General features: G+C 41.7%; 1 protein-coding gene across 3 annotated transcripts in view; it reads left to right on the top strand.

Annotated features, from left to right (window-relative positions):
* Positions 1–22581, top strand: part of map4k2 (mitogen-activated protein kinase kinase kinase kinase 2) — a 45230-nt gene extending 22649 nt beyond the window's left edge. The window contains exons 14-32 of one of the 3 annotated variants that reach the window (XM_086290917.1): positions 2745–2803; positions 2899–2945; positions 5422–5460; positions 6104–6137; positions 7802–7952; positions 11264–11433; positions 11606–11647; positions 12109–12193; positions 12662–12741; positions 15308–15368; positions 15448–15571; positions 15731–15789; positions 15874–15977; positions 17439–17616; positions 17705–17776; positions 17852–17938; positions 18021–18091; positions 18192–18247; positions 21048–22581. In XM_086290917.1, coding sequence (XP_086147043.1) covers positions 2745–2803; positions 2899–2945; positions 5422–5460; positions 6104–6137; positions 7802–7952; positions 11264–11433; positions 11606–11647; positions 12109–12193; positions 12662–12741; positions 15308–15368; positions 15448–15571; positions 15731–15789; positions 15874–15977; positions 17439–17616; positions 17705–17776; positions 17852–17938; positions 18021–18091; positions 18192–18247; positions 21048–21135 — 1607 coding nt within the window. In that variant the 3' untranslated portion in view covers positions 21136–22581. The remainder of the gene's footprint in view (positions 1–2744; positions 2804–2898; positions 2946–5421; positions 5461–6103; positions 6138–7801; positions 7953–11263; positions 11434–11605; positions 11648–12108; positions 12194–12661; positions 12742–15307; positions 15369–15447; positions 15572–15730; positions 15790–15873; positions 15978–17438; positions 17617–17704; positions 17777–17851; positions 17939–18020; positions 18092–18191; positions 18248–21047) is intronic. The other 2 variants (XM_086290918.1, XM_086290919.1) reach the window with 2 other exon arrangements.
* Positions 22582–26210: the final 3629 nt, after the last annotated feature.

The following is a 26210-nucleotide window of genomic DNA, read 5'->3' as shown; positions in this document are numbered from 1 at the left end:
GTTCCTTAAACATAGCAGGATGAGATTCCTGGCGTCTCGTCGTCACAGTGAGGTCACCGGCTTTGTGCTAGAATGGAACAAAGGGAATAAAAACCCTGCAGCTTGTCTCTGATGCACTACACCGTGCAGTGCACTTGATGGCTGAATGTGTGCCTGTGTGTACATATGTGTACATATAATATATGTCGGTTGTACTGGGAGAGTGGTTTCATTGTCCCATTGTATTCAGCGAAGCAGCTTGTAGAATATGAATAGAAACAAAAGCCCCTCAGTGAGCGTGCTGACGGCTGCTCTCGCTCTGTAACCATCCACACGTGTGGGACGGAGGCCTCGTCAGAGGATGGCGCTGGGAACATGCCTGCTGTCTGACTTCATACTGCTCAGATGCCAATGGGCTGCTTGTGTTCCTGGTGTGACAGACTGTATTCACACACCAAATCATAAATCAGTCTGGTGTTGACCTCAACTTCCCTTACTAGTGTAGTCTAGTGTGCTAGACGCAGCCCCGTAAGCCACAAACACCTGCACTGCCCTTTGACCAGTATGGTTTTAGAGGCTTACACAGGTGCTACAATGTAGCAATGTATCATATACTGTATCTGTCATTGTCAACACTGATACAATGTATATTATTAGTGCCATGGTCTGTGTGTTACACCTCTATGCTTTTAGTATTGATTAAATAGTATCAGAAACAAGATTACTGTTTTATTTAGCACAGCCAGTTCATGTACATGAGTCTGGGGAAGTATAGGAAGGTCATTCAGTCTTACTGCTACACTGTGTCCCTCCAGCTTTTGCATATTTGGATGGAAGTTGTCTCGATAAATGTGCAGTTTCTAACCTTTTTACAACTGACGAGCCTGAAAACCAGTTTTCTCACCTTTGTCCATCATCTTCTTGTTGCTGTCGTCCTTTGCTGAGCTTCTGCTGCATTACTCAATACAAATAATTACTTGAAAATACAGTAATGCAGTAATTAGCCTTCACCAAGCCCTGCTCTGCAACAGTAAGGTGTTGGTGTTCTGCTGCATGTTTCTGCACGATGATCTTCATGCAGTAACATGACTAACCATAACTGTGACATGAGCAACCGATGACTGCTGGGCAAAATAGTTTCCAAAGTATTCACTTTGTTGAGGTGATTGAATCAGAAGATTAGCTTTTGAAATGTTGAGAGCATTTTTGTAGACCGCTCCTTTGATCCCATTTCAAACAGAAAAACTTTGGACTTCTTATTCAAATTCACTTGCAGGCGTTCAGCAACACCTTGCAAAGTAACTGAGCCGAAACGCAGCAGCAGCTTCTGCTTTCTGGTTTAGTCATTTCCTCATCTCCTGCTTCAAAGCGAAATGATCATGTGATCGCTGTGCTTCCTCCTTTCACATCACAGTGAAGTCATTAGAGAAACTGAGGCAAGATGCTAATAAAAGCTGTTCTGCAGATCTTAGTCGAAGACCTTGCATGCTGCCACATGTGTGCAATTTCTGATTTCTTTACAAACAAACTAATGACTAGTTTAAACGATCTTAAAAGAAAGGGCTGCTAACTAACTATCTGATTACTATGGAAACCAGTGTTTTCACCTTGTTTCATCCTGTACAGTAATGACATCACAGTACTGTGTACTACATGTACAGCAGTAGTAGCTGAGATTCTCCACTTGAATTGGGAGATGTAAAAAGACAGAATCCAGTTAACTGCAGTCTAATGACATCTAGTGGTGAGATTTGATGCATATCGAGCCATTACTTGATGTTTTGACTTGTTGCCTCAAGAAAGCAGTGCAAGGAATTGCCTAAACTGATGTTATAAATACTCCTTGGTCGCATTTTGTGCCCTGTTCTTATTTGTCTTATTACCTGGCTGTTGGTATTCCTATCATCTTGGACTTTTAGTTTAAATTGCTAACACCCTAAAACTGACTGAATACCAACAGTGAAACCTTTTCTTTTTACCTCACATTTCTATTTCTTATCATAATTTCAGTGTGATTCTTTTTTCTTTTTAATTTTTAAATTTCTTTGACTGGTGATGCTGTTTTTTGCACCCAGATCCATCCCTGTTTGGGCCCTGACTCAATATCAGTGTACATTTGATACATTCCAATTCAAGCATATGTTCATTCAATTTGTTACTTTGCCTGACCTGCAATCAAAAGTGTCACTTTGACTGAGCATTAAGACACACACACATACTTAGGAATACAAATACTTCTATTGAATTGAAGGAGGCGTGTCTTCTTCCAGCGGTACTGTGATGCATGTCAGCTGTCACTCCCCACACACAGGCGTGTTCCAGGCTTTAACATTAATGACAAATGTCATACTCTGATATACTACAGGTAGAATAAGCCATCTAATGTCATTTTTAAAAGCTTTACTGTGGGAGCTTCTAAACTAGCTGTCATCTTGTCTCTCATTTGAAACCAGTAGCTACTATTTATCAGCCCCTAAATGCTTATAAACCTTTTGATATTGTGTTCAGACGTCTCTTCTCAATGACACTTTCTCATCGAGTAAAAATGTAGTTATTCTCTGATATCTGTGCTCACCTGATGTGTGGGGTCAGGTCTGCAGACTTCACTCGGCCCTTGTTCACTGCTGATGTCACAGGTTATCTCTGGAATGCACACCGATGGGAATCGGTGCACCGTAAACACTGTGAAAGTACCAGGATTGTGTGTGAATGTGTTGGTCTGCCTTTGTTAGCGTGCTAAGCCCAGTGTTGTGTTCTTTTTGCAGTTGACCAGGTGAAGTTTGGGCCTCCACTGAGGAAAGTGACAGAGCCTTATCCTGACTTGGTAATGCATGTTTCCTGCAGGTATACTGATGGCATTCAGTCCATGACAACACGCGGATTTGACCAAAGGTTGTGTTTGGGTTTTCCTTTCTGCAGGCCTGTTATGATGACTGGAGTCTGTCTGGAGATGAAGGAGGCTCACCGTAAGACCTTTGTTTCATCTTTCTTCAGTTGCTTATTAAATATCGTTGTTTTTGGCTGTTGAGATGTCACATTGGCACACTGCACACTATAATATAACAAGGTGCATTTAAAAAGTTGCTAGATTGGATCAGCTGGAGGGAAGTTGTGTTCTGCTGTGGTTGATTGTTACTCTGTCAGGTAGCAGGTAGCTGCATCAGTCATTTGTAGACTGGGCTAGGCTAACTTATCTGGATTTTTATATTTTTGTTTGTTTTGTTTTTATTTACAAAATCCAACTGATGGGTAGCATGTATAAGTTTAGAAAAAACTTTGCATGAATTATTTTAGCAGGTGTTTGCTTTGTTCAGCCAACATGGAGTGATTTCGGTATTTTTTCCAGGATGTAGCACCATAAATCATAACTCATAAAAGTAGACATGTGGTTCCTATGTGGCCAGAATGCCAGCTTATCCATACAGTATGAGAACAGTATTACTGCAGGTACCAACAGAACAGAGTGTCCTCCCAGAGCAATGAGGAGTAACCTGTAGTAAAAACAAATAAACAAAAAGAAATTTAGTATGATTTATTCTAACTGCATACGTTAACTGTTTGCAGTAAGAGTGGATGAATAAACAAACAATAAACAAAACCCGAATCAACTGCAGACTCTGTTTAGTTAGTTTGTGCCTCTGCCCTCCAGCTGATCCAATCTAACTGCGTTATTCACAGATTGTGATAATGAAGTAATGCTCCGTATGTCTGGATACTTCCAGGTGCCGTTAAAATAATGGAGACTATACTATTGGCCCCTTTATCACGTACACGTTGGTAGTGCTGTGTTGGACCCTTTTGCCTTCATGCCAAAGATTCAACAAGGTGCTGAAAACATTCCTTAGAGACTTCGGTTCAAACTGACATGATGGCATTGCATGCACTGCTGCTGCACATCCAGGATTGCACTGAGACCTTTGACCGCGGAGCACAGTGAACTCGCTGTCATTTTTAAGACCGTTATCCTGCTGAAGCAGCTGTCAGAAAATGGGTACACTCGTCTCACACGTCACTTCTCTTCCTGATGCTCAGTTTGAACTTCAAGTCCAACAGATGTTTGCATTAATGAGCAACGACCGGCAAAAATCGAGTGTACCCACAAGTGTACCTAATAAAGTGGCCAATAAGTGTATATTTATGAAAAAAAGAGGGTTGCATATTCTATTTAATTTCTTTTATTTTGTTTTTAAAATGATGACATGTGCACAAAGGAATCGTTTACAGTTGTGATCAGATGTTTACGTCCACTCTGGGCTTTAATCAACACAACAACATCTTTAATGACTTAAAAAAACACCAAACTTTAAATAAAGTTTTGATTTTCACTAATCCACATAGAGTCAAAGTATATATGCTGGCTGCATATGCAGTTTTGTTTAAATATTTCTTAACAAGTTGTGACTGGACACTGTTGGTAGTCATCAACAAGCTTCTGGTGTAATTCTATCGAACCACTGTTCTTGGAAAACTTGGTAAATTGGTTGGTTTCCTGGTACAGACCCGACCTCAGTTGAGGTCAGAGCTTTGGAAAGGTGATTTCATAAGCGTCATGTTTGTTTTATCCATTCTAGAACCAGTGATGTATGTTGATGTGTGTTTGGGATCATTGTCCTGCAGTGTCCCACTTTGTGTAGCCTACCATTACCACCGGCAGCAAAACAGCCCCAAAGCATGATGCTATCACCACTACGCTTGACAGTGTTCTCAGGTTTGAAAGGCTCACCTTTACTCCTCCACACATACCAAACTACCTTTCTCTAGAAGGCGTTTGGCTTGTTCATGTGGGCAGCTGCAAATTTCCCTCAAGCTTGTGTCGATTTTGAATTTTCCTTAGCTGGATGATTGAGCGTGCATCAACATGATGTTTCAGGCATCTACATCATGAAGCTCATTGAGAGAAGGCCAAGCGTTTGCAGCATTGTCAACAAAGCAAAGTCTACTTTGAAAATACAAGATGTATTTAGAATTATTTATCAATTTTTTCTTCGCGACATAATTCCATATATCTTGCTTCGTATATTTGTAGTTACAAACTGAAAACATCAGTGTAGAAAGTCGTAAAAATAAAGGAAAAACATCAAATGAGAAGATGTGTCCAAACTTTTGACTCTGTGTGGATCTGCAAAAATTCAAATTAAATTCAAACTTGTACACCCAGATCTTGTTTTTTTTAAGTCATTAAAGAAAATAAATCATTAAAAGTCCATTAAAAGGCTTTATAAACGTTTAACCACAACTGTATATAATCCCTGCTGCAACTCTTCAAGCATATAACTGGGTGAGTTGTGTTTGATGTTAGGTAAACTGGAAATAACCCTTGGCACAAAAACGAGTGCTCTAAGCCTGAGTTTGAAATGATAGACAGTGATCAAACCTTGGGTTAATTCCTTCTTGGGCCATTCAGGCCTGTAGTCAGATAAACATCAGGTCTTCGTGTTGCAGGAGCCTGTTGGAATGTGTGGAGCAAGCTCTCGAGCTGAGGTAGGCCATGTCCATTAACTCTAGCCTTTCCTAACACCAATGTCTCCCCATCCCACCTGAATTCACCTGAAATAAGCTGCTTGTCATGGAATTATTCTTGATGTGAAAATCAACCATTGTCTGTGTGTTGGGTATAATCAGCAGGTTTGTGTTCAATCTGATCTAATCCCAACCTCCATGAACTGGAGTTTGGGAGCACGTTTGATTTAGCACAAATGTACGTGTTTTGTTTTGTTAACTTCTTTGGGTTTGTGTTACTTGTCACTGATGTGGTGCTTGTGCTGATTCCCTCACATTATGTGGAAAACTGACTAGATTTTGGACAGTGCAGGGTTTTTTTTTTTCTATTTCTTCTTTTTATCCATGATGTCGTTGGATATAGGAGGGGAGCTGTTACCTCCTACATAGTGTTTGATTCTAAAAGGTTTCCACACCAGCACCGCCTCAGTGAACGTCTGGTGTTTGCTTGCTTTGTTGTAATGTTTCCTTCAGATTTTTGTTCATGTCCTGCTCTTAGCCAACCCTCAGCATCTCCAGCACCTGCCTTTATGTCCGGCTTGTTTCTATTATGCTTGATGTGGATTTCATTATAAGACGTCTTTGTCTTCTAGAGCATGACCATTGTTGCTCCTTTGTCTTTCAGGAGTTTAACCATCAAGAGAGTGCCATGTGCTGATGTGAGTGTGAATCATTCTACCATAAACAAAATCTCTGTCGCAATTCGGTCACTCTAGAGTTGTTCATATATACTGTGTCTGTGTGTATCTTCAACTTTTATATACTAGTTTATATGTTGCTAAAGGTATTCACTCACCTGTCCAGATCATCAAATTCAGCTGTTCCAACTTGTATAGAATCAATTGGCTTCAAGTCGATATGCGTGTGAAGGCAGATGAGCGAATACTTTTGTAGTATGTGCAGTTTCTACTCTTCCATACTAGTTTAATATGTGTACACCTAAAGATGACAAAAAATGCTTAAAAATGCAAAGTAGCATAAGTGTTTTAATGGAAGGTGAAAATTGTGCAGAAAGCTTTAATTATGACTTTCCATCAGTTTCCTGCCTGTGCGTTCTACTAACTTTAAAATTAAATTAGCCTTCCTCAAATTCTACGTTTGCCTCAGTACAGTACAGGTTATTTGTTCCAACCAGCCTCTAGGTGGCGTGGTTTTACAGTGGGTAACTCTTGTTCAGACCCCACCTGGGGCCTTTCTGTGTGGCACTGGTGCGCTCTCCTCCTGCCTCTTGGGGTTTCACTGGGTAACTGGCTTCGTCCCAGTGTAAATACATGCATGTTAGATTAACTGGCAGTTCTAAATTTGCCATAGATGTAAAGGAGATAAAGAGTAAAGAAGGCTTACTTAGCCAGCTAAACCTACTCCCGTGTACTGACTCTGTAAATGCTTGGAAATGTCTCTGAGTGATCAAACCATGTGTGAGTCCAAACTTATTGTTGCTTGTTTAGCAACAGTTCAGTTCCAGTCCAGCAGGATCTAGTGTGTCAAAGGCAAAGTGGCTTCTTCATTATTTTCATTCCAATCTGATAATTATCAACACTATAATAGGACACTTCAAGGGAGGCCTTGAATGCCTAATTTAAGTCCAAAAACACATGTTGAGTTTTTGGGGAAACTTGAATGTCCCCAGGAGAATAAGGATTTGGTGCAGCCTTCCATGACCAGGGTAAAAATTGCTTTATTCTTTCTGGATCCAAGATTGCATTAACTGCTGGGCTCTTCTTTCCTGTACCCTAGCACAGACCTTCACAGGGATGCTGGGGGCCAAGAGGCTCCTAGGGTGCCCTAATCTCCCAATCCAGAGGCACCTTCTCAGTTGTATCAACTAGGATGGCTCCTTAAGCCATCCTAAACCTTAAGAAACTTTCCCCCAAGGAGTTGACCACTGCCCAATCCATTTGCCACTGAATCCCTCTGGCCGCCTCCTGCAGGTGGTGGATCCAAAGGAGTGCAGGCTTCCTTTGGGGTGCTGCTGGCCAGGCACCATTGGCTGGGGCCCAGCCACCAGGCACTCACCCTTGACTACCCCCCTCCTCCCTAGCATTGGCTGCACCTCTCGTGGGGTTTTTAATCGCTTATCGTCTGGTCCAGTTGTAGCAGGGGTAAAATGCCCTCGACAGCTGAGGTCCTGGGAACACCCTCTAATGCCAGTGGAGAAGGGAGGAAACACCATGACTCACCACAGAGGCATTATTCCATCTGATGAACATGCAGAAATGTGTTCAGTATAAAACCATGGGAGCAACATTCCCATGCACATCAGCCTTGTCACATGCAGTAATGTGTATTTGTATTTAGTAACATGTTTGATGGTGTTTCTCAGGGAGGCAGAAAGAGCAGTGTGTTCAGTCCGTCTACGGCCTCACTGCCAGCCTTCAGCTCTTTGACTCCCAGCACAGAGGACAAAGATCTTACACCGAGACCGACCTGTACACTGGGCCCCGACAGCGCTGTCACAGCCGACTCCACCACAGGTACTCATCACAACATTAGACCTCAGCTTTGTCTGCCTTTAAACAGACGCTTTTTCTTTTAACTTCTGTCCTGTCCCACATAACGTTGCAGTTTCAGATGTTTGTATTAGACTATTTCAGACAGTGAGGTAAACGTATGTGATCCCAGCGATGTCTTTATATACTTGATGAAATCAGAGTAGCATCCGTTAACTGTGACCTTTGACCCCCCCTACGATCTTTATATAGAGAGTGTTGATCCATGTAGCAAATGTTTCTCCAAATACCATTGTTATCAGTGTTTGTTCCGGGAATACCCAACCCACTCAGTCGAATGTTTCTCAGCATCCAAGCTAAGAAACATTAAAGGCGATTTGTAAATTTAGAGCTTTCCTTATATTGTTGGCAACTCGACGGCTTGTGTGGAGGGTTATATGTTGGCAGGCAAAAGCCATCCTTCAATCGGTTCAACATATATGCTATCAGAGATAGAAAATGGATACTATGCCACTATCTCTCAGTTAGTTAAGATGAATAACTCTCCTGCCATCATACTGATGAAAGCTTAGTGGCTCCTACACCTTTAGAGGCCTTAAAGGTCCAGTTTTTGGCTTTTGTACAAGAGACTTAGTTTAGAGCTCCCCAGTTCATCAACACTAATCCCTCTCTCACCTCTCTCACCTCTGTCTGGTATAACAAGAAAGTATTTATTGGTAAGAAAGCGTTCAAGTGGGATGCGTGTGCTAGGGCAGGAATTCATCAGCTGGGGGATCTGGACCTTGATCTAATCTGAAGACTAACCCAGACCCTCCATCTAGTATCCAGGAGTTATTCCAGAACCTGCTGGAAATGTCAGAAAGAAGCCAGGATGTCAGTTCATATGCTGTATGCATGTGGAAAATACATGTTAACCTTATGAATGATCTTTTTCATCTTAATCTCTCTAAGTCTCCAGCTTTGTGTGTCCTGGGTCTGTTACCTGACAGCATGAATCTTTCTGGAAGACAGAGGCTCTGGGTGCATCTGGCTGTTATGACAGGTTGCAGGATAATACTGCATCATCTAACTCTTGTTGAACAGGTCATGTACAGAGTTAAGGGGAGAGATATCTTTAATCAGGTCTGGGGTCCCTTTTTGCCTTACATGATGTTCTGTCTCAGGTCGGTTTCTAGAATCAAAGCTGCAGAGCACTGCAGTCTCTGTGACTGTCCCAGGATTTGTTTCTCTTAATCAGGTTATTAATTCCTTTTATGTTATAACTAACAAAGTGCATATGTGTCATTTTCTCTATATGATTGCATATTCCCCTTTGCTCTGTACGCGAGAATGGGATATTTTTAGGGTGCTGAATCCAAAAATGTTTGTTTTTTTGCAAAAAATCAGGGTGTTTTGTCTCGATCCCAAAGTTTCATCTTGAAGTAAGCAAAATAAACTTTATTCGCAAAATCCCTTATGTTCCTTTGTTGACTTTTAACAGTGTATTCAGCACAAATCAAACCAAAGTTGTCTGGAGAAATGACACAACCTCTCGGAGCCATAAAACAGAACTAAAACACGAGTGTGGCTGATACAGCAAACAAAATCCTGAATGTTGAAGCATGAACAAAATCTGATAGCAGAGTGTTTATACTCATTCCTACTGCCACAGAAAACACGTCAAAACATGCTTATAGCAGCCAGTGAGAGTCCTTACCTTTCACTATGAACAAAATAAACCTGTTGGGACGTGACCGTCTGAGCTCCTCCCACTACCAAACCCCCTACACATTTTCTATTTGTATTTTTCTTGAGTCTCACGCTTAGAAATATTAAATCAATGTACGAAATCATTATTTGATATGTTTTTTTAAATCAAGTATAAAATCCAACATGATGGAATTTTAAAAAATTCTTCCCGGCTTCAGGGAGTAAAAATTGATAAGAAACGGTCAATAAATCCTAGGTGAGTGTAATCCACTCATGTTAAACCTAAACGCGTCCTCCGTCTGAACTTTATAAATATATTGTTTGTTAATATGGGATATTTTACTATCTGAAACCTATCTGCCTCGATGTTTTGGCAGAAACAAAACATCCACTGTATGTTGTGTGCATCTACTTCTTTGTCTCGATTTCTTCTTTCTTTTGTCACTTTCAACGTATCAATCAACACATATTCAAGTCGTTCTAGAATTGAGTTAATTTAGAGTTCTTCCTGCATAAGGGCCCTGAGGTCTGATGCTGACACCGCTGCCTGCCTGTTGCTTCTCCAGCCTTCCTTCAGCTCCTCTTCGATGCACTCTCTTTCTCCACGCCCTGTTCAGACTCTCAGAGCTCTTTCAGCCGCCGTGCGGCCTCTGTTAGGTCTTCTCTCCGGTGTCCAGTTTTATTCTCAGCTTTGCTGGATATAAACAATTTGCCTGCACATTTATCCTTATAAGTTGCTTGATGGGTCTTTATCCTGTCTTCCTTCTCTCACCCCAACCGGTCGCAGCAGATGGCCCCGCCCCTCCCTGAGCCTGGTTCTGCTGGAGGTTTCTTCCTGTTAAAAGGGAGTTTTTCCTTCCCGCTGTGGCCAAAGTGTTTGCTCATAGGGGGTCATATGATTGTTGAGGTTTTCTGATTTGTCTGTATTATTGTAGGGTTTTTTACCTTACACTATTCAGCACCTTGAGGCAAATGTTGTGATTATTTGTTGATATATACATTAAATTGAATTGTTACAATGCGCCTGCATCAGCAGAGTTAGAGTGCAGAGCAGTTACACAGAATTAGACAAATGTAAGGACGAAAGTATCGTAGAAAACTCAAAACATAACATATAACACTTTAACAGAAAAGTAAATCAACCTTCTAACTAGACAATATCATCACATAAAGTAAAAAGTTATCTTCTACCTGGGATGTTGTATCTTGGCTCAGGCTTTTTGAACAACTGCTTAACGTTGTTAGTGTCTCCTCCTTGTGTGCCATCGTGATCTGGGTGTACTCGATGGAGTGTTTTTGCCTCAAGTGGTGAAACACGTTTGTTGTTTATTGTTTCCACCTTCAGCAGGAGCAGTTTTCTTGCATATTTTAGTCATCTTTGTACTTTCTTAGAGGTTGTCAAAGTATCTGCTTTTTCAGGCTGACACACTGCGCTTGCTTGTTGTTTTGTACGCTAATGAATGTAAATGGTTTTGCTATATCACTGATGCCGTGATGTGGAACTTTAATACCATGTAATAATGTATATTGCAGTTACTGCAGACATGACTTCATGCATGCATTAACTTCAGCTATGACCGTAATAGTTCCACTTTAAGCTGACCAAGCTCACAATGAGTCCCACAAAAATCTCTTTCTCCTTTTAGCCTTGGCCAGGTGTTCGGCCACTCAGGACATCACAAAGGGCTGCAGTGAAACGTGTCAGCCAGCGGAGGGCGCTGTGCCAGCAGAGTTGGTTACTACTGCTTCCTCACCCAAGCGAGAGACCCCACTATCACCAGAATGGAGCACACTGAGGAGGAAGACGAAGGATGATGTAAGTGGAAGCCTCAGCATATCAGCCTGTGTGACTTGCTAACCTTATAACTTCCTAATGATTGGATCCTTTAAAGGTGTCGGACTACACACCGTGTAACAGTCAAAATGCTGATTTGTGACATTTACAAAAAATAATAACATTTGTTATGTGTAACCTTTGACATTTTTAGAGCGCTGATTGTCATGGCCTTCCTCCCACCCCTCAAGTCCATGTAAGTGTGAAGTTTAACATTTTACGGCCAAAGCTCTCATGACTAACATGATATGCTTCCTCACGTACAACCGTGTGTTTTAATGGCTGCGTCCTGCCAACAGATTCCACAAACCTCTGCACCTTCTCACTACTTCCTCACTTTTAGAGTAACTCTTGTGCAAACTGGTTTGTGATCTAAGGAGCTTTGAAAGACAAAGGGACGTTTCATCTCTTATCTGAGAAGCTCCTTCAGTTCTAAGAGCAGTAGGTGGAGAGTCCCAGATTTTAAGCCCTATTGGGAGACAAAGCTCCTCAGATTACCGTGACCTGGATGACTGAACAGAAAAAATTACTTGTGCAACTTTGAATAAAAGTATAACAGCCAGTTTGGTTTTGTTGGAAAGATAACATACTTAAACGGAAGAGTCAATCTAAACATGCCAGACCATACGTGATTCAGTTGCTCTGCTGCTTCTGTAGATGGGAGCCTGCTTCTCTAAAGTCTTCAATGGCTGCCCTCTAAAAATCAACTGCGCCGTCACCTGGATTTTTCCCAAAACAAGAGGTCAGTGGTTTGGTCTGTGGTTCTGTTTTTACTTCATAGTGGAGTAATGAGAGCGTTTTCTCAGAAATCTCACAGCAGCAGGTTTATAACAGGTTTATATTAATGTGAGCAGACAGTTCGTTTATGCAAGGTACGATGAAAAGGAGACTTCTTGTTTGAAAGGAAAGCTGTAACTGACTTAAATGTGGCTGTGTTCTCTTTAAGATGGTCTTGTTGTGCAGAGATGCTCTTTGTTACGTGTGCACGTCCTTCAATGTGTCACAATGAATGTGATGTGGCACTGTAGTGGCCAGGTGCCTGCACACAGCATGGGTCATGTGCGTGCTGTTGCCTGACATTGTAGCACAAAGAGGCACTCTTAATGGGGATAGCAGCCAAAGTGAAAGCAGGTCTGGTGTCTGAACCTTGTGATGCGATGGTGTTTGGTGCTGATGGAAACTTCTTTATATAAACACTTTCCCTACTTAGATCAGTATCTTATTCTTGGGGCAGAAGAAGGCATCTACACACTGAACCTTAATGAACTTCATGAAGATACATTAGAGAAGGTAAGATCGTAATTCTCTCACATTTATAATGCTTTAACAGCCATGCTGTCCACTCCACTTAACTGGCCTGAATCCTTTATTACATGTCCTGTGTTTAATGAGTATAATTGGTAACATTTTAATGCTTTTCATTGCCCTCCATTCTGGTGAAGTTATTGGAAAGACGACTTATTTGCAAAGCACCAAGGGAAAGTCAGCAAAGCAAACTTTAGCTGTGCACAAAATTAGCCAACAACAAAACAGAATCCCAAAATGAGCACAGAGGCAGGAGCTATGTGTGGAAGACATGCTACATGCTACAAAACAGGGATTAGAACAAAGATGAACAGATGGGGATCAAGGTACAGGCTAAAATGATTGGACACAGATGACGGCGATGAGAGGAAAAGGAGGGAAGACGGACAAAAACACGACACACCAGAAAACTGAGCAACACATAGACGAGACAGAGGTCAGACAGGGGAAACATCAGGGCTACTAGTAACACAAGAACATTAGAAACTAGAGATGGACCGATCCGATGTTACGTATCGGTATCGGTCCGATACTGACCTAAATTACTGGATCGGATATCGGAGAAAAATAAAAAATGTAATCCGATCCATTAAATGTCACGAAAGCACCTCACAAAACTTGCAACACGCCGTAACTCACCTCAGAACGTTAGCAGTCGGAGCAGTATGCATCATGTGATAGAGCGGCTGTGGCATGCGGGACCTGTCGGTGGTCTGGATAGCATTTGGAGCTTCGCTAGCAACCTGGCATTTCATCTCCGACAAAGTTATCCCGAGAGAAGTAAAGCAAGTGTGTAAGTCCATCTCTGAATGTTTGTAAAGCATTCCTGCGTTAAGCTTAACAAGCGACTGCCTCTTCTTGCTGCTACTTCAATCATGAAACTGCTTAATGATCAGCTGATCGGCTTTTCTGTCACGACTCCGTCTCTCTTCTTTGTTTTTGGCCCACTTTGCACCAGAAAGAAGAAACCAGCGGCTGAACAACAGCAGCACGTTTAAGCTTGATAAGCTGTTGTTAGAATTTATTTAATATTACTTTCTACACCAGGATCTTTTTCTACGCAGCTGACGGCTGGTAACTGTGCAGGGGCGGATCTAGCAAAGTTTAGCCAGGGGGGCCGATAGGGCATTAACAGGGAAAAGGGGGCACAAAGACATACTTTTCTTTCTTATTCTCATTTAAAATGTCGAGCTTTTAATAAATAATTATCTGACACCCAAAGTTTTAATTTGATGTAAAAGGAATAGAAGTCAATTACTGTATATAGTGACTATTAAGTCTAATATACCCTAGTAAGCTATAGTACTTTTTACTTTGGGAAGGTACCATCTGTGCAGTCTGCAATTTTGTTGAAGAAAGATGTTGAATCTATTTAATATTTCTTGAAAAATAATTGATTTCTGTGCATTTTTTTTCACACTTCATCAAATTAAGGTTGATTACGTTGATTAAGCATCATGAGGTGGAGCGTGAGGGGTGGTTCCCCAATTTTTATTTATTTATTTTTGTTGTTGCTGGGAGTTGGAACCCTATTAGTTAGGTTGCTTAATATTTACGCTAAGTACTCTTTAAAATACCAGAATAGGGAGGATGGTGTAGGTCTAAGTTTTTTAGATTGATCAGTATTGCTGAACTATGAAATATTTTTTTTGTATACAGTTATAACAGAATAGCTTTAGTGTAGTTGTTGTTTTAAACTTGAGTATGAACTTATACAAAATGCAGCAAGATATTTAAAAAAAACAGTTTTGTTGATTAAAAAACACTATATCGGATTCATATCGGTATCGGCAGATATCCAAATTTATGATATCGGTATCGGTATCGGACATAAAAAAGTGGTATCGTGCCATCTCTATTAGAAACACGAAGGAAAGTCAGCCAAGACTAATACTTTCACAATATCTTATACTGAAATGGGTCAAAGGTCAAGTGGCTATATTCATAAGATGCTCGACTATCCGTGCACAGACGTGCAGGAGGAATAACTCGGTCCAGCGCAGGTTAGGTCTGCAGCATAAGATACTATGACAATATAACCCCAGTAAGGAGCGACCTCCTTAAAACCAGTCTATGCTTAACACTGCAATAACACTGCAAACCCTAAATCTGGCAAACTTCTCCCGATGTTTCCACTGAAGGGGTTGGAAGTTAAAAAGCGCTGAAGGTTAGGTTTGGAGTAAATCATGGATGTGTGCATGTGAGTGTGTGCATGTGTGTGCACGTGTTTGTGTGCAGCTTGTAGTGCAAACGTGCGTGCAGAATTCATGCAGACATGTGTAACTGGTCGTTTTGTGGTAGAAAAGAGTGATGCGCGGTCAAGCTGGTAGTTGAAAGTGTCAGTCAGAGTAGAAGAGCATTGTGTAAAAATGCAAGTAATAACAGCAAAGTGCAAGTCATTAATCGCATCACCCTGAAAAACCTGAGTAAGGAGTGCAGCTCCTGATGAAAGGAGGAGCACTGAAAACCAGGAAATGATGTTTCTGGAACAGTCTGATGACTGAAGCTGGATGTTTGAAGTCTCAGTGAACTGCTTGTCTTTTCCCCACAGCTCCTCCCTCAGCGATGTATATGGCTATATGTTATGAACAATGTGCTGATGTCCGTATCAGGTAACAAACAGCGTGACACAAACGGAGAACATTGTGTCCACTCGATAATATGCTGCTCTAAAAAGGCTCCATCCTGCAGGGAAGTCGTCCCAGCTTTACTCGCACAGCCTGCCAGCTCTGTTTGAACAGAAAGGACATCTGCACAAGAAACACAGCAGCCTGTCGCTCAGCACCAACCGCCTCACTGAGCGGATCAGTCTCAGGTACGACACGCCATCACAGATGCAGGGAAACAGGAGCTGTAGGTGCAGCAGTGTTAATAATGTCATGTATGATGCTACCACTTGATTTTGAGGAAGGAGGATACTGTAAACCCAATTTTGTCTGCTTGTTCTGACCTGGATATTCTCTGTTGGCCACAGAAAGTTTGCCATATCTGTAAAGATTCCTGACACTAAAGGTTGTAGGAGGTGCAGTGTAGGTAAGCAATGCAGAGTTACTCTGGTCAGTCTGTTTGTTCACGGAGAACAACTGCAGACACTTAGTCCTGCTCTCTCTGTTTCAGCAAGAAACCCATACACAGATAGCACATTTCTGTGCGGGGCTGTCCCATCTGGCCTGGTTTTACTCTTGTGGTATGAGCCTCTTCAGAAGTTCATGCATCTAAAGGTTTGTACAGATATGTCAAACTTGCCACCTGAATAAATGTCTTCCTTTCTAACTCTACCCCGATTTCCACAATGCAAACCAGCCATTAGACCTGAATTACATAAAAGTAGACAGACAGCATATCAAAATCTGAAGAATGTAATTGATTTTTTTTAATAACATATGCACACTTTTTATTCAAGCCCAACAAGATTTTAGAGACTAAATAAAAGAAACGTTGTATAAACGCCGTCCAAAAACACCAACAGCACCTTCTCTGGGTCCAAGCTCGTGTAACTGAATGGTTACCATGTGTTTTCTGTGCTACAGGAACAGTGTTATCAGCACACAGTTCAACGCCAGCATGCACCATTAGATCACATAGCAGACTAATTGACAGGTTTTTTGTGAATGTCTCGCACATTTCATGAAGATAATGTATGTACTGTGAGAACAGAGCTCTGTGTTAAGCCTGTCTGCAGTCCTAACACAGTGCTGCTTGGAGAAACACGCCTGTGTCACAACATTATGGAAAAGTGGCATCAGTCCAAAGACGTGCAGTTAGGGGACAGGTTCATTGGAAACGCTAAATTGCCCATAGGTGTGAATGTGTGCGAATGGTTGTCTGTGTCTATGTGTTAGCCCTGCCACAGACTGGGACCTGTCCAGGGTGCACCCCGCCTCTCGCCCTAAGACAGCTGGGACAGGCTCCAGCCCCCCGCCACCCTGAAAAAGGATAACCGGAAGCAGACGGATGGACGGATGATTGGATGGATGGATGGATGGGTGGATGGATGGATGGCTAGATGGATGGACGGACGGATGGATGGACAGCTGGATGGACAGATGGACGGGTGGATGGATGGATGGATGGATGGATGGACGGACGGACGCATGGATGGATGGATGGACAGCTGGATGGATGGATGGATGGATGGACGGCTGGATGGATGGACGGCTGGATGGATGGACGGATGGACGGCTGGATGGATGGACGGATGGATGGATGGATGGACGGACGGACGGACGCATGGATGGATGGATGGACAGCTGGATGGATGGATGGGTGGATGGATGGGTGGATGGATGGATGGATGGATGGATGGATGGATGGATGGACGGCTGGATGGATGGACGGATGGATGGATGGACGGATGGACGGCTGGATGGATGGACGGATGGACGGATGGATGGATGGACGGATGGATGGATGGATGGACGGATGGATGAGTGGATGGATGGGTGGATGGACGGCTGGATGGACGGCAGGATGGACGGACGGACGGGTGGATGGGTGGATGGATGGATGGATGGATGGCATCGGTTTATCTTTAATCTCAAGATTTACTAATCATACAAGAATTCTGTTGTGCTGTTTTGGACGGTTGTATGAACAGGTTCAGCTCCGGTTTAACAAGCATCACTTAACCATCCATGAGAATTTATTTAGTTTTTCTTGTTTCCTTGGTGACTGTTTCACAGCAACTCGCCATCAGACTCCCAGATTCTCTTCCGATATTTGAACTGCTGGTGTTGGCAACAGATGAGTTTCCTCAGCTGTGTGTTGGAGTGAGAGACTGTAGTAATGATAAACCACCAACCGGCCAACAGCTCAGGTTTGATATTATAGAGCTGAACGGCGCTCCTGTTCCAGTGCCAGGTAGGACCGTTTCTGCGTGTCTCTGCTGACTTCCTGAAGCTTCAAGCTTCAACTTGTTTCAACAAGCTTCCTTGTTTCCGTGCGTCAGGAGATAGTGGAGCACTCAGAGCCGTGCAGGTAACCCAGCTGGACCGAGACACTGTTCTCATCACCTTGGAAAGTAAGTCCCCTCGCATATTGTGAATCCTTCAAATGTCTTTCATGCTCATTCTCAATCTGTGTACTGTTTGGACAGGAACTGTAAAGATCGTGAACCTGCAAGGACTTCCATCCAGACAGCTGCCTGCAGAAATAGTCTTTGACTTCCCCATTGAAACACTAGGTAGAAATGATGATGTGACAAACAAAGTGAATGAGAGCTGATGTGTGTCCTGAAAGCTGAGTGACACCTCCTGTTCTGTCAGTCTGCTTGCAGGATAGTGTGCTGGCGTTCTGGAAGCATGGCCTCAAAGGGAGGAGTTTCCATTCAGATGAGGTGATGAACTAGTAAATTCATCCAACGTTGGCTGAGCTCGTATCATGTGCTTATCATATTAGTTCTAAGTCACACATGTGAATTTTCACTTTATGTGCAGGTAACACAAGAAATTACAGATGAGAGTCGTGTGTTCAGAGTTCTGGGAACAAACAGGTATGTTAACTGTATGCTGACAAGAGCTATCAATCACTGTGAGAAACTAGTAATCCTAGTACATCAGAAGTAATCAGGATAGTATTTTTCTTGATACTATTGTTAATAGACCTGGAAGTGATTTTCAGAGTAGCATGTGGAAGTAGCATGAATACTGCTAGCATTAATGGTAGCGTTAAAGCAGGAGTCACACTAGAGTGTTTGTTCTGTTGGTTACTCAGATCCAAGGATTTAGGAAATGCAGCCTATGTGTTTGCATGCAGCCCTCCAAAGAAAAACAGCCATTAAAGTTACCAACTACTGTCTACCTGACACTTTGTACAGAAAACTACTTTCCTTAGTGCTAATTTTCTTTATTCTAGTGCCAAATCACAACAATAGTCACTTCAAGACACTGTATATTTTAAGATAAAGGCCCTGCAATTATGGTGCACAAAGGTGAAAAACTCCCTTTTAGCAGGTGAAAACCTGAACCAGGCTGGGGGAGGGGCGGGCATCTGCTGCGATTGGTTGGGGGGGTGAGAGGAGGAAGACTGGACAAAGACAATCTGGGGAAGAGAGCCAGAGAATATTCTCAACTAATGATTGAATGCAGAGAGGTGTATAAACAGATAGTGAGTGAAAAGGGCGACTGAAGAAGAAACACTTGGTGCATCACGGGAACCCGCCAGCAGCCTAGACTTAGGCTAACTAAGGGAGGATTCAGGGAAGAAAGGAAAGTTGTAATCCTAATGTTAAAAGTAGAGAGGGTGTCTGTCTCCCAAACCCAAACTGGAAGCTGGTTCCACAGAAGTGGTGGCTGTAGCTCAGGTGGGGGAGCAGGTCACCTACTCCCCGTCTACATGCCAGATATCCTGCATGAAAGTTGCTCTCCAGTGCATCCGTCAGAGTATGAATGGGTGTGAACGGGTGAATGAGGCAAGCTTTGAGTGCTCAGAGTAGAAAAGCACTATATAAGAACCGGTCCATTTACCATTTACCAAGAGGGGCCTGGAAACCGAAGGGTCTGGCTCCCATTTTACTTTTAAATACTCAGAGCGAAGTGCTCTAATGGGGTGATATGGTACTATAAGGTCATTAAGATAAGACAGGGGCTGATTATTCAAAACCTTTTATGTGAGGATTTTGAATCTTTTATTCTGGAGCCAATAAATGTTCTGTTTCTAGTCCCTGTCAGGACTCTCGCTGCAGCATGTTGGATTAACTGAGAGCTTTTAGGACATCCTGATAATAACCTCAGCACTTCCTTTTGATCATTTTTGTGGGGGGAGGGGACATTAACACCAGGTTTTCTCAAACAATTGACACACAACCTGTGAAAATGAATAATTTCAGTAACTACAAGTGTGTGTTTACATTTGGATCGTATAGATATCTGGCATTAAAGCTCAGTCTTCAGAAAATGTCCTTTCTTTTTGATTTCTTTCAGAGCAGTCTGGAATTGATTTTTGACTAAATAATTAAAACTAATAATAATATATTACTATATTATATTACTAACAAATCCAGGACACCCCTGTTGATCCAGCAGCTCTTAATGAAGTTTGTAATAAGAATCGTGGTGAGTTCATTAGAAATATTTCACAATTTCTTTTTTAAATCAGTCATTACTAAGTGCAAAAACAGTGGGATTATATATGAGAAGGACGGACTCAAAGACTGTCGTGTATCACATATATATTACATCGATGTCCAAAATCAATGCATCATTAATGAAACTGAAACAAAAGTACTGAATTTCATGTGGAAGACCAAACCTCAGCATTCAGGAAAGTCTTATACAGGAGCAAAGATAATGGACGTTACCCGGAGTTTTCCACTGTGAAACCAGGAATAACAGCTTAAAAATGTTGTTGGATTTCTGTGATCTAAATCAGCGGTCTCCAACCTTTTTTTGCGCCACGGACCGGTTTATGCCCGACAATTTTCACGGACCAGCCTTTAAGGTGTTGCGGATAAATACAACAAAATAAAAGTAGTATCGGTACCGAAAAAAAAGAAGATTTATTCATAACACACGTGAAAAGACCCGGAAAACCGAGTTAACAATCAAAACGATAACGAAATAATGCTGAAAACCGATAAAAACCCTGAATACCACACATTTCACACCTGAGCCTCAACTCTCGCGGCCCGGTACCAAGCGACTCACGGACCGGTACCGGTCCAAGGCCCGGGGGTTGGGGACCGCTGATCTAAATCATTGTCAGCCTGGCAGGCAAATAGCGTGGACACCAAGTTTGTGAACGTGATAACCTGAGAACAAAGACATGTAGGATTTTAAATCGGTACCATAGGTGTGTCTACTGGGAGGCTGAGGCTTGGCGCTGGTGGCTGCCAGTACTAAGTATTATTATACAACCCTTATTTAGTTGATCTTATCTTCTTTCCTTGTGTTTCAGTTAGTTTTTACTCAAACTGGGTGTAGAAGGAATCCCTGCAAAGGTTTCTTTTTCTTCTGTGTTATGTTTTATGTATTTCTCAGCTCTTTGCTTCCTTTTTTCTACTTTAAACTTGTTTGTATGCTGGTGTGTAAATGTTCACACTTATCATAAAGTTTAAAAAAGTAGTAGGCGTGGTGATGAGCAGGAACAGGAGTAAAACTCCAGTAAGTGTACCAGTACTGTACCAGTGTGTAGCATTAAAGTCAAACTACAGTGGTTGTAGTATCAGTAGAGTAGTGTTAGTACTAGAGGTGGGAGGAGTAGAAGCAGGTGGAGGCACTGGCTTTAGGTTAGTACTGCCTTTCTCTGGTTCTCCTTTACAACTCATCTCCTTCTCATTTGCTGACAATGTGCAGAGACATCATCCTTCAGAGCACACCGACTGATGACCCGTCAGCACTGAGCAGCCTGTACATCCTGACAGGACACGAAAGCAGCTACTGAGAGAGGACACGGGGCTTCTCTTTCGACGGTGTTACCAAAGAAAAGCACAGCCTGTCTGTAACTGTGGGGTGGAAACGATGCTCTGTTTCACTGAGGCTGTGCCAGGAAACGGTTCAATGCTGGGAATGACAAATGTTAGGAAGGTATCCTGCTGACTGTCCAGCCTTCACCTGTACACAAGACACCTGTCAAGGTCCTCGCTGGGGTTATAGTTGATAAAGCTTTCTAGCTTTTCTTGTCTATTCAGCTTACCTACTTAAATCAGACCTTTCTGTTAAAGCTAATGCAGACTCCACTGATCCGCCCGCTCAGTGTGGACGGGAGAATAACCTGAACATGGCCTCTGGGACATCATCGTACTGATGTTATGAAGCGCTCAGTCAGGTTTTCTTCTTGATCAGACTGAGGGGCAGACTGAGTGTGTTTTGGTGCCTCAACATTCAGTCATATTCTGTAAAGCCATTTTCTGTCTGCATGCTGCACATAACCTCTTTGGACCAGAGTGCTGTGACACCTACACCTTACACCTGCAGGAGCTGCTCGGCCATAGAAAGCTGCTCTGTGAAGTGCACGGCGTTTTTGCCAGTGTTGATTTTATGGGTTTAATGTAATAACTAATTTTTCACATCATCGTCTGAGTCGTAATCCCAACGAGGAAACCTGGAATGTAAAACTTGATGGACGCTCCAGCTGAAGAGTGAAGTGTCAGACTTTTAATGGATCTTTCAAGCATTAGCGTACTTACAATGGCAGAAACAGTGCCACGTCTAAAGCATAGGAGCCATCTTCATCTCATTCTTCCCATTTCATGCAAGTTTTTTCTCATCCTCAGATGGACAGAATTTGGTTTGCTGACTTGATTCAGTCACACCATACTAGAGCATAAAAAGTGGAAATAAACTGGTCAGTAAGAAAGTGTGATGCTTGAAAGTATAGCGTAAGGACAGCAGCAGCACTGCATTTACAGCTGATATGATGACTTCAGCATCTTTAAAGAACTGTGAAGGAATTATCAGTGCTAACACAACCTTAAGCACGTGATGTGACCGTATACACTGCTTACACTTTCAGTATCCTTACTTAAAGAGAACATCTCAGAAAAAAGTACAGTTAGCAAGAAGCTTTGAGAACAAGGCAGTGTTATTGTATGCTAACCACCGTGGTGGTGTAGCTTGTCCTGATAAAAAGTGAATGTGGTCACATTATACTTGTTAACTAAAATGAAAAAATAAAATAATTCCACTACATGGGTAAAGATATTTATGATATTTATGGAAAGGATACTATAAAAGTAACACTGGCCTTTCCATGAGAGAAACTTGAAGTACAGTATGCATGTTGAGATTAATGTTTGTTTAATATGTTTTTGCTACTATGTGAAGATGTGATGTTATTAACAACACAGAATAGACAGAAATAAAGATTTTCATATCTCTTGGAGTTTTATGAAGAGTTTGTTGGGTTGTTCTTCTTTGAATGTGTGGATCGATGCTTCTGCGATTTATATCTTAATCCTTCAATTTGTAAAAAACATTTTGAATTCCGTTTGAGAAGATAAATGAAGGTTCTTGCGTTCAAGTGGAGGCTCTAGCAGACTGAGAAAGTAACTGCATAACTGTGTTATTCCTGCACCCATAGCAGCAAGTAAGTGAAGGCAGTGATGAGCGCTGATGAGTTCTCAGATCACTCAGTCAGTCTCTGAGCGTCACCTTTATTGTGATCGCGCACTTTAAGCTTTCATGCCTGTATTTTTGCACAATTGTGATAATACTGTATTGAAAGAAATCTGTGCACAGACGAACATGGGGCGGCTTTGCTCAGGTAGTAGAGGAAGGTGCTTCAATCCCCGTCTGCATGCCAAATATCCCTGGGCAAGATACCAACGCAGAGTTGCTCTCCGAATGTGTGTGAACATTACACAGAAAGTGCTTACAGAGAAAAGTGCTTGCGTACACCTGAATGAGGCAAGTTCTTTAAAGTGCTTTGAGTACTATATAAGAACCAGTCCATTTACATCGCCAAAGCACTCAATACTCTCTTTACAAAGTTCTCTGTAGTTTGTTTCTCCAGCACCATATTTGACCGCGGTCAAGTGAGCCCTCACTTAGGACGACACAGTCAAGCCAGCCGCACCTAAAATGTTGTTGCACTATTCTTATGCATATTACGGTACGGGTGCCGACTGGCTTAGAAATGCAGTCTTTTGTGTCCTGACACTATTGTACTTCACAATCCACTCCCAGTTTTGGTTCATCTCCACTTTTCACCCTGTGATCCACAGCAAAAATTACTGTACGGTTCAGAGAAAATTTACAGTAAACTTTACCCAATATACAGTACTGTACTTTTAATATCCTCATCTTTGAGCTCAGATTACAGGAAAACTGTAAAAGGTGACACTGATATTTCACTGGATTCTGACTCTGGGTGACCCCCACTCTTCACCCTGTGATCCACACCCCAAATTACTGTACTGTTTCTGAGATTGCTGTGTTAACCCTCTCAAGGCAGGCGTTGCAGATTTGCAACAGTTAAAAGCTAACAACCTGATCACCCCACATACATATTTCATGAGTTTTTTACTCAGAAGTACCACTGCAGGTATTATTTTGTGCATTAGCAACAAAAACTTTATTTGAGCCTGTGAGGGTTAAGCATGAGTATGACAAAGGCTAAGAAAATATACTGCCTGAAATAATATCAAATTTAAACAACAAATTACAAAATTGCCACACCTGCTGTTATTGCCAGGTGTTCGATAGAGCATTATTTAGTCATAAAAAATACATATCATTGAAATATCATCAGTAAAAGAAATACTCTCACTATGTAAGACATGTTAGCAAATTCAGTTAATAAATAATGTATCAAATCTATACAGATGTTTGAAGGTATATTGCAAAGCATGTTTGTTTCTTATGGCTTACAAATGTGTTTGCCTTTAACATAATTTACATTTTATTTATACAGTTTCACAGACGAAACAAAATAGGTTTCCTGAACTGTTCTTCGTGGCCTAATTTTGAATCCTTCTGAGGGGGATGCATTATCCATGAAGGTGGGCAATTTGTTCATTGATCTCTGACCCTCGCTGACTCTGACGCCTCCTAATTCTGCTTCCAGCCTTGCTGATTAATTTGTTGTCACTGATGCTGTCACCAGTTGTACACAACATCTGTTTGTCCACCAGTCTAATCTGTAATTCAGGTGAACCCAGAATTACCTGCATCTTTGTAATGTTTCAGAAAATATACACTATATGTTGATGGGCTTTGTCCCACTTTTCTTTCCTTTATAAGTAAGAATCTCTGTGGTTTTAATGACAATTCATATACAGATTGTGGAGGACATTTTATTCAACACTCAAAAAAGTTCCTCACCAGCAGACTGTAGTACAATTTCAGCCCACCGTTAATAAACCCATCCAATGCAGCGTTATCAGAGAAATTATGCAAGTGTTATGTTTGTATGTACTGGTAATCTGTTTATCATTTATCATGATTCCTGCTCTGATGATTACTTTCTTCTCCTTCTGTAATTTTAATAGATAAAGGATGTTGAACATTAAGCTCCAAACAGGATGAATGAGGAAGACCACAGAGGAGAATCGTGGATGTAGTGAAAGAATATATGCAGATGGTTTTTTTCATGGTGGAGGAGCAACTTCTGATACCATCTTAAAGAAAAAACACATAAAATTGAAGAGTAAAAATAATGACAACAATATGTCTAAATTTTTTATTAATTCTTTAGAGCAAATGCAGTCTTGTCATGGTCAGAGTTGCCCACTCATATTTAACTAATTCAAATACAATTACTCCATTTAAATGCTTATGTTCTAATAAAAGGCATCGTTTAATACTTCTGCCATGACAACCCAAATAAATCAATGAGAGGGAAACGGGAAGATTAGTCATCAGGCAAGGTTTACTGTTCATTTACCATGCCTTGATAACAGTAAGCTTAACAAAAGAAAAATGTTGGCGACGAGAACCGGTGTGCTGTCAAAACATCCTACCGTAGCGTAAATTTATAGTCTTGTCTATCAATCCGTGCTAACTTATCAGAATATGCTACCTTACGTAGTTAATGGCTCCGTTGTATAAGTAGCGTGTTCAGATGACCCAATCACACTATTAAAACATGCTTCCTGCTGGGATTTATATAGGTAGCATGTTCAGATGGTCCAATCACACTATTAAAACATGCTTCCTGCTGGGATTTATATAGGTTGCATGTTCAGATGGTCCAATCACACTATTAAAACATGCTTCCTGCTTGGATTTATATAGGTAGCATGTTCAGATGGTCCAATCACACGATTAAAACATGCTTCCTGCTGGGATTTATATAGGTAGCGTGTTCAGATGACCCAATCACACTATTAAAACATGCTTCCTGCTGGGATTTATATAGGTAGCGTGTTCAGATGGCCCAATCACACTATTAAAACATGCTTCCTGCTGGGATTTATATAGGTAGGATGTTCAGCATGTTCAGTGTGCGGCTTCGACCTTCCCCGTGGTGCTTACAATTACCCATGGCCGTAATGCAGGTTCATTCAATCTTTGGGAGTGCAGTACCTGGAACATACAAGGACAAGGTTGATGTAAAGACAATAAATAAATGAGACAGGAAGGACACAAATTGGCGTTAAGTAATAATTTGCCCGATTATCAATGTGTTAGTTTGCATCTACTTTACAATTATGGGCACATGATATGATAACGATATTTTAGCAGTTCAATGATAAATGTATAACATTAATTAAGGTGGGGGGTGGACAATGGCTATTACACTCAATGCACTCCAGCTGACTTACCTTGGTATGAATGACGACGTACTCACAGTTTGGCGGCTTGAAAATAGCCAAATTTTGCACTTGTAAATTGGATGTGCGCCTCCAGTGACTTGTAGTTATGAAACTGGTTCCCAGTGTAAGCGCTTACTCCACAAACAAGATACGTGAAGATATCAGGGTAGGACAGTGGCGGTAAGTCGTCTGGGTCTTTACTCCACTGCCGTATTTCATATGGGTCCAGATTTGCGATGCATTCTAATGTTTTCAAGTGCTG

This window comes from Aulonocara sp. 'chitande type north' Nkhata Bay, linkage group LG5 (genome assembly GCF_057382095.1).
Source record: "Aulonocara sp. 'chitande type north' Nkhata Bay isolate Kocher_YH1m ecotype deep benthic linkage group LG5, A_spYH_male_GT1.1, whole genome shotgun sequence".
In the NCBI taxonomy this organism is placed as follows: Eukaryota; Metazoa; Chordata; class Actinopteri; order Cichliformes; family Cichlidae; genus Aulonocara; species Aulonocara sp. 'chitande type north' Nkhata Bay.
The sequence above is the reverse complement of the archived record's forward strand: the minus strand, read 5'-3'. Positions and strand labels throughout refer to the sequence as shown.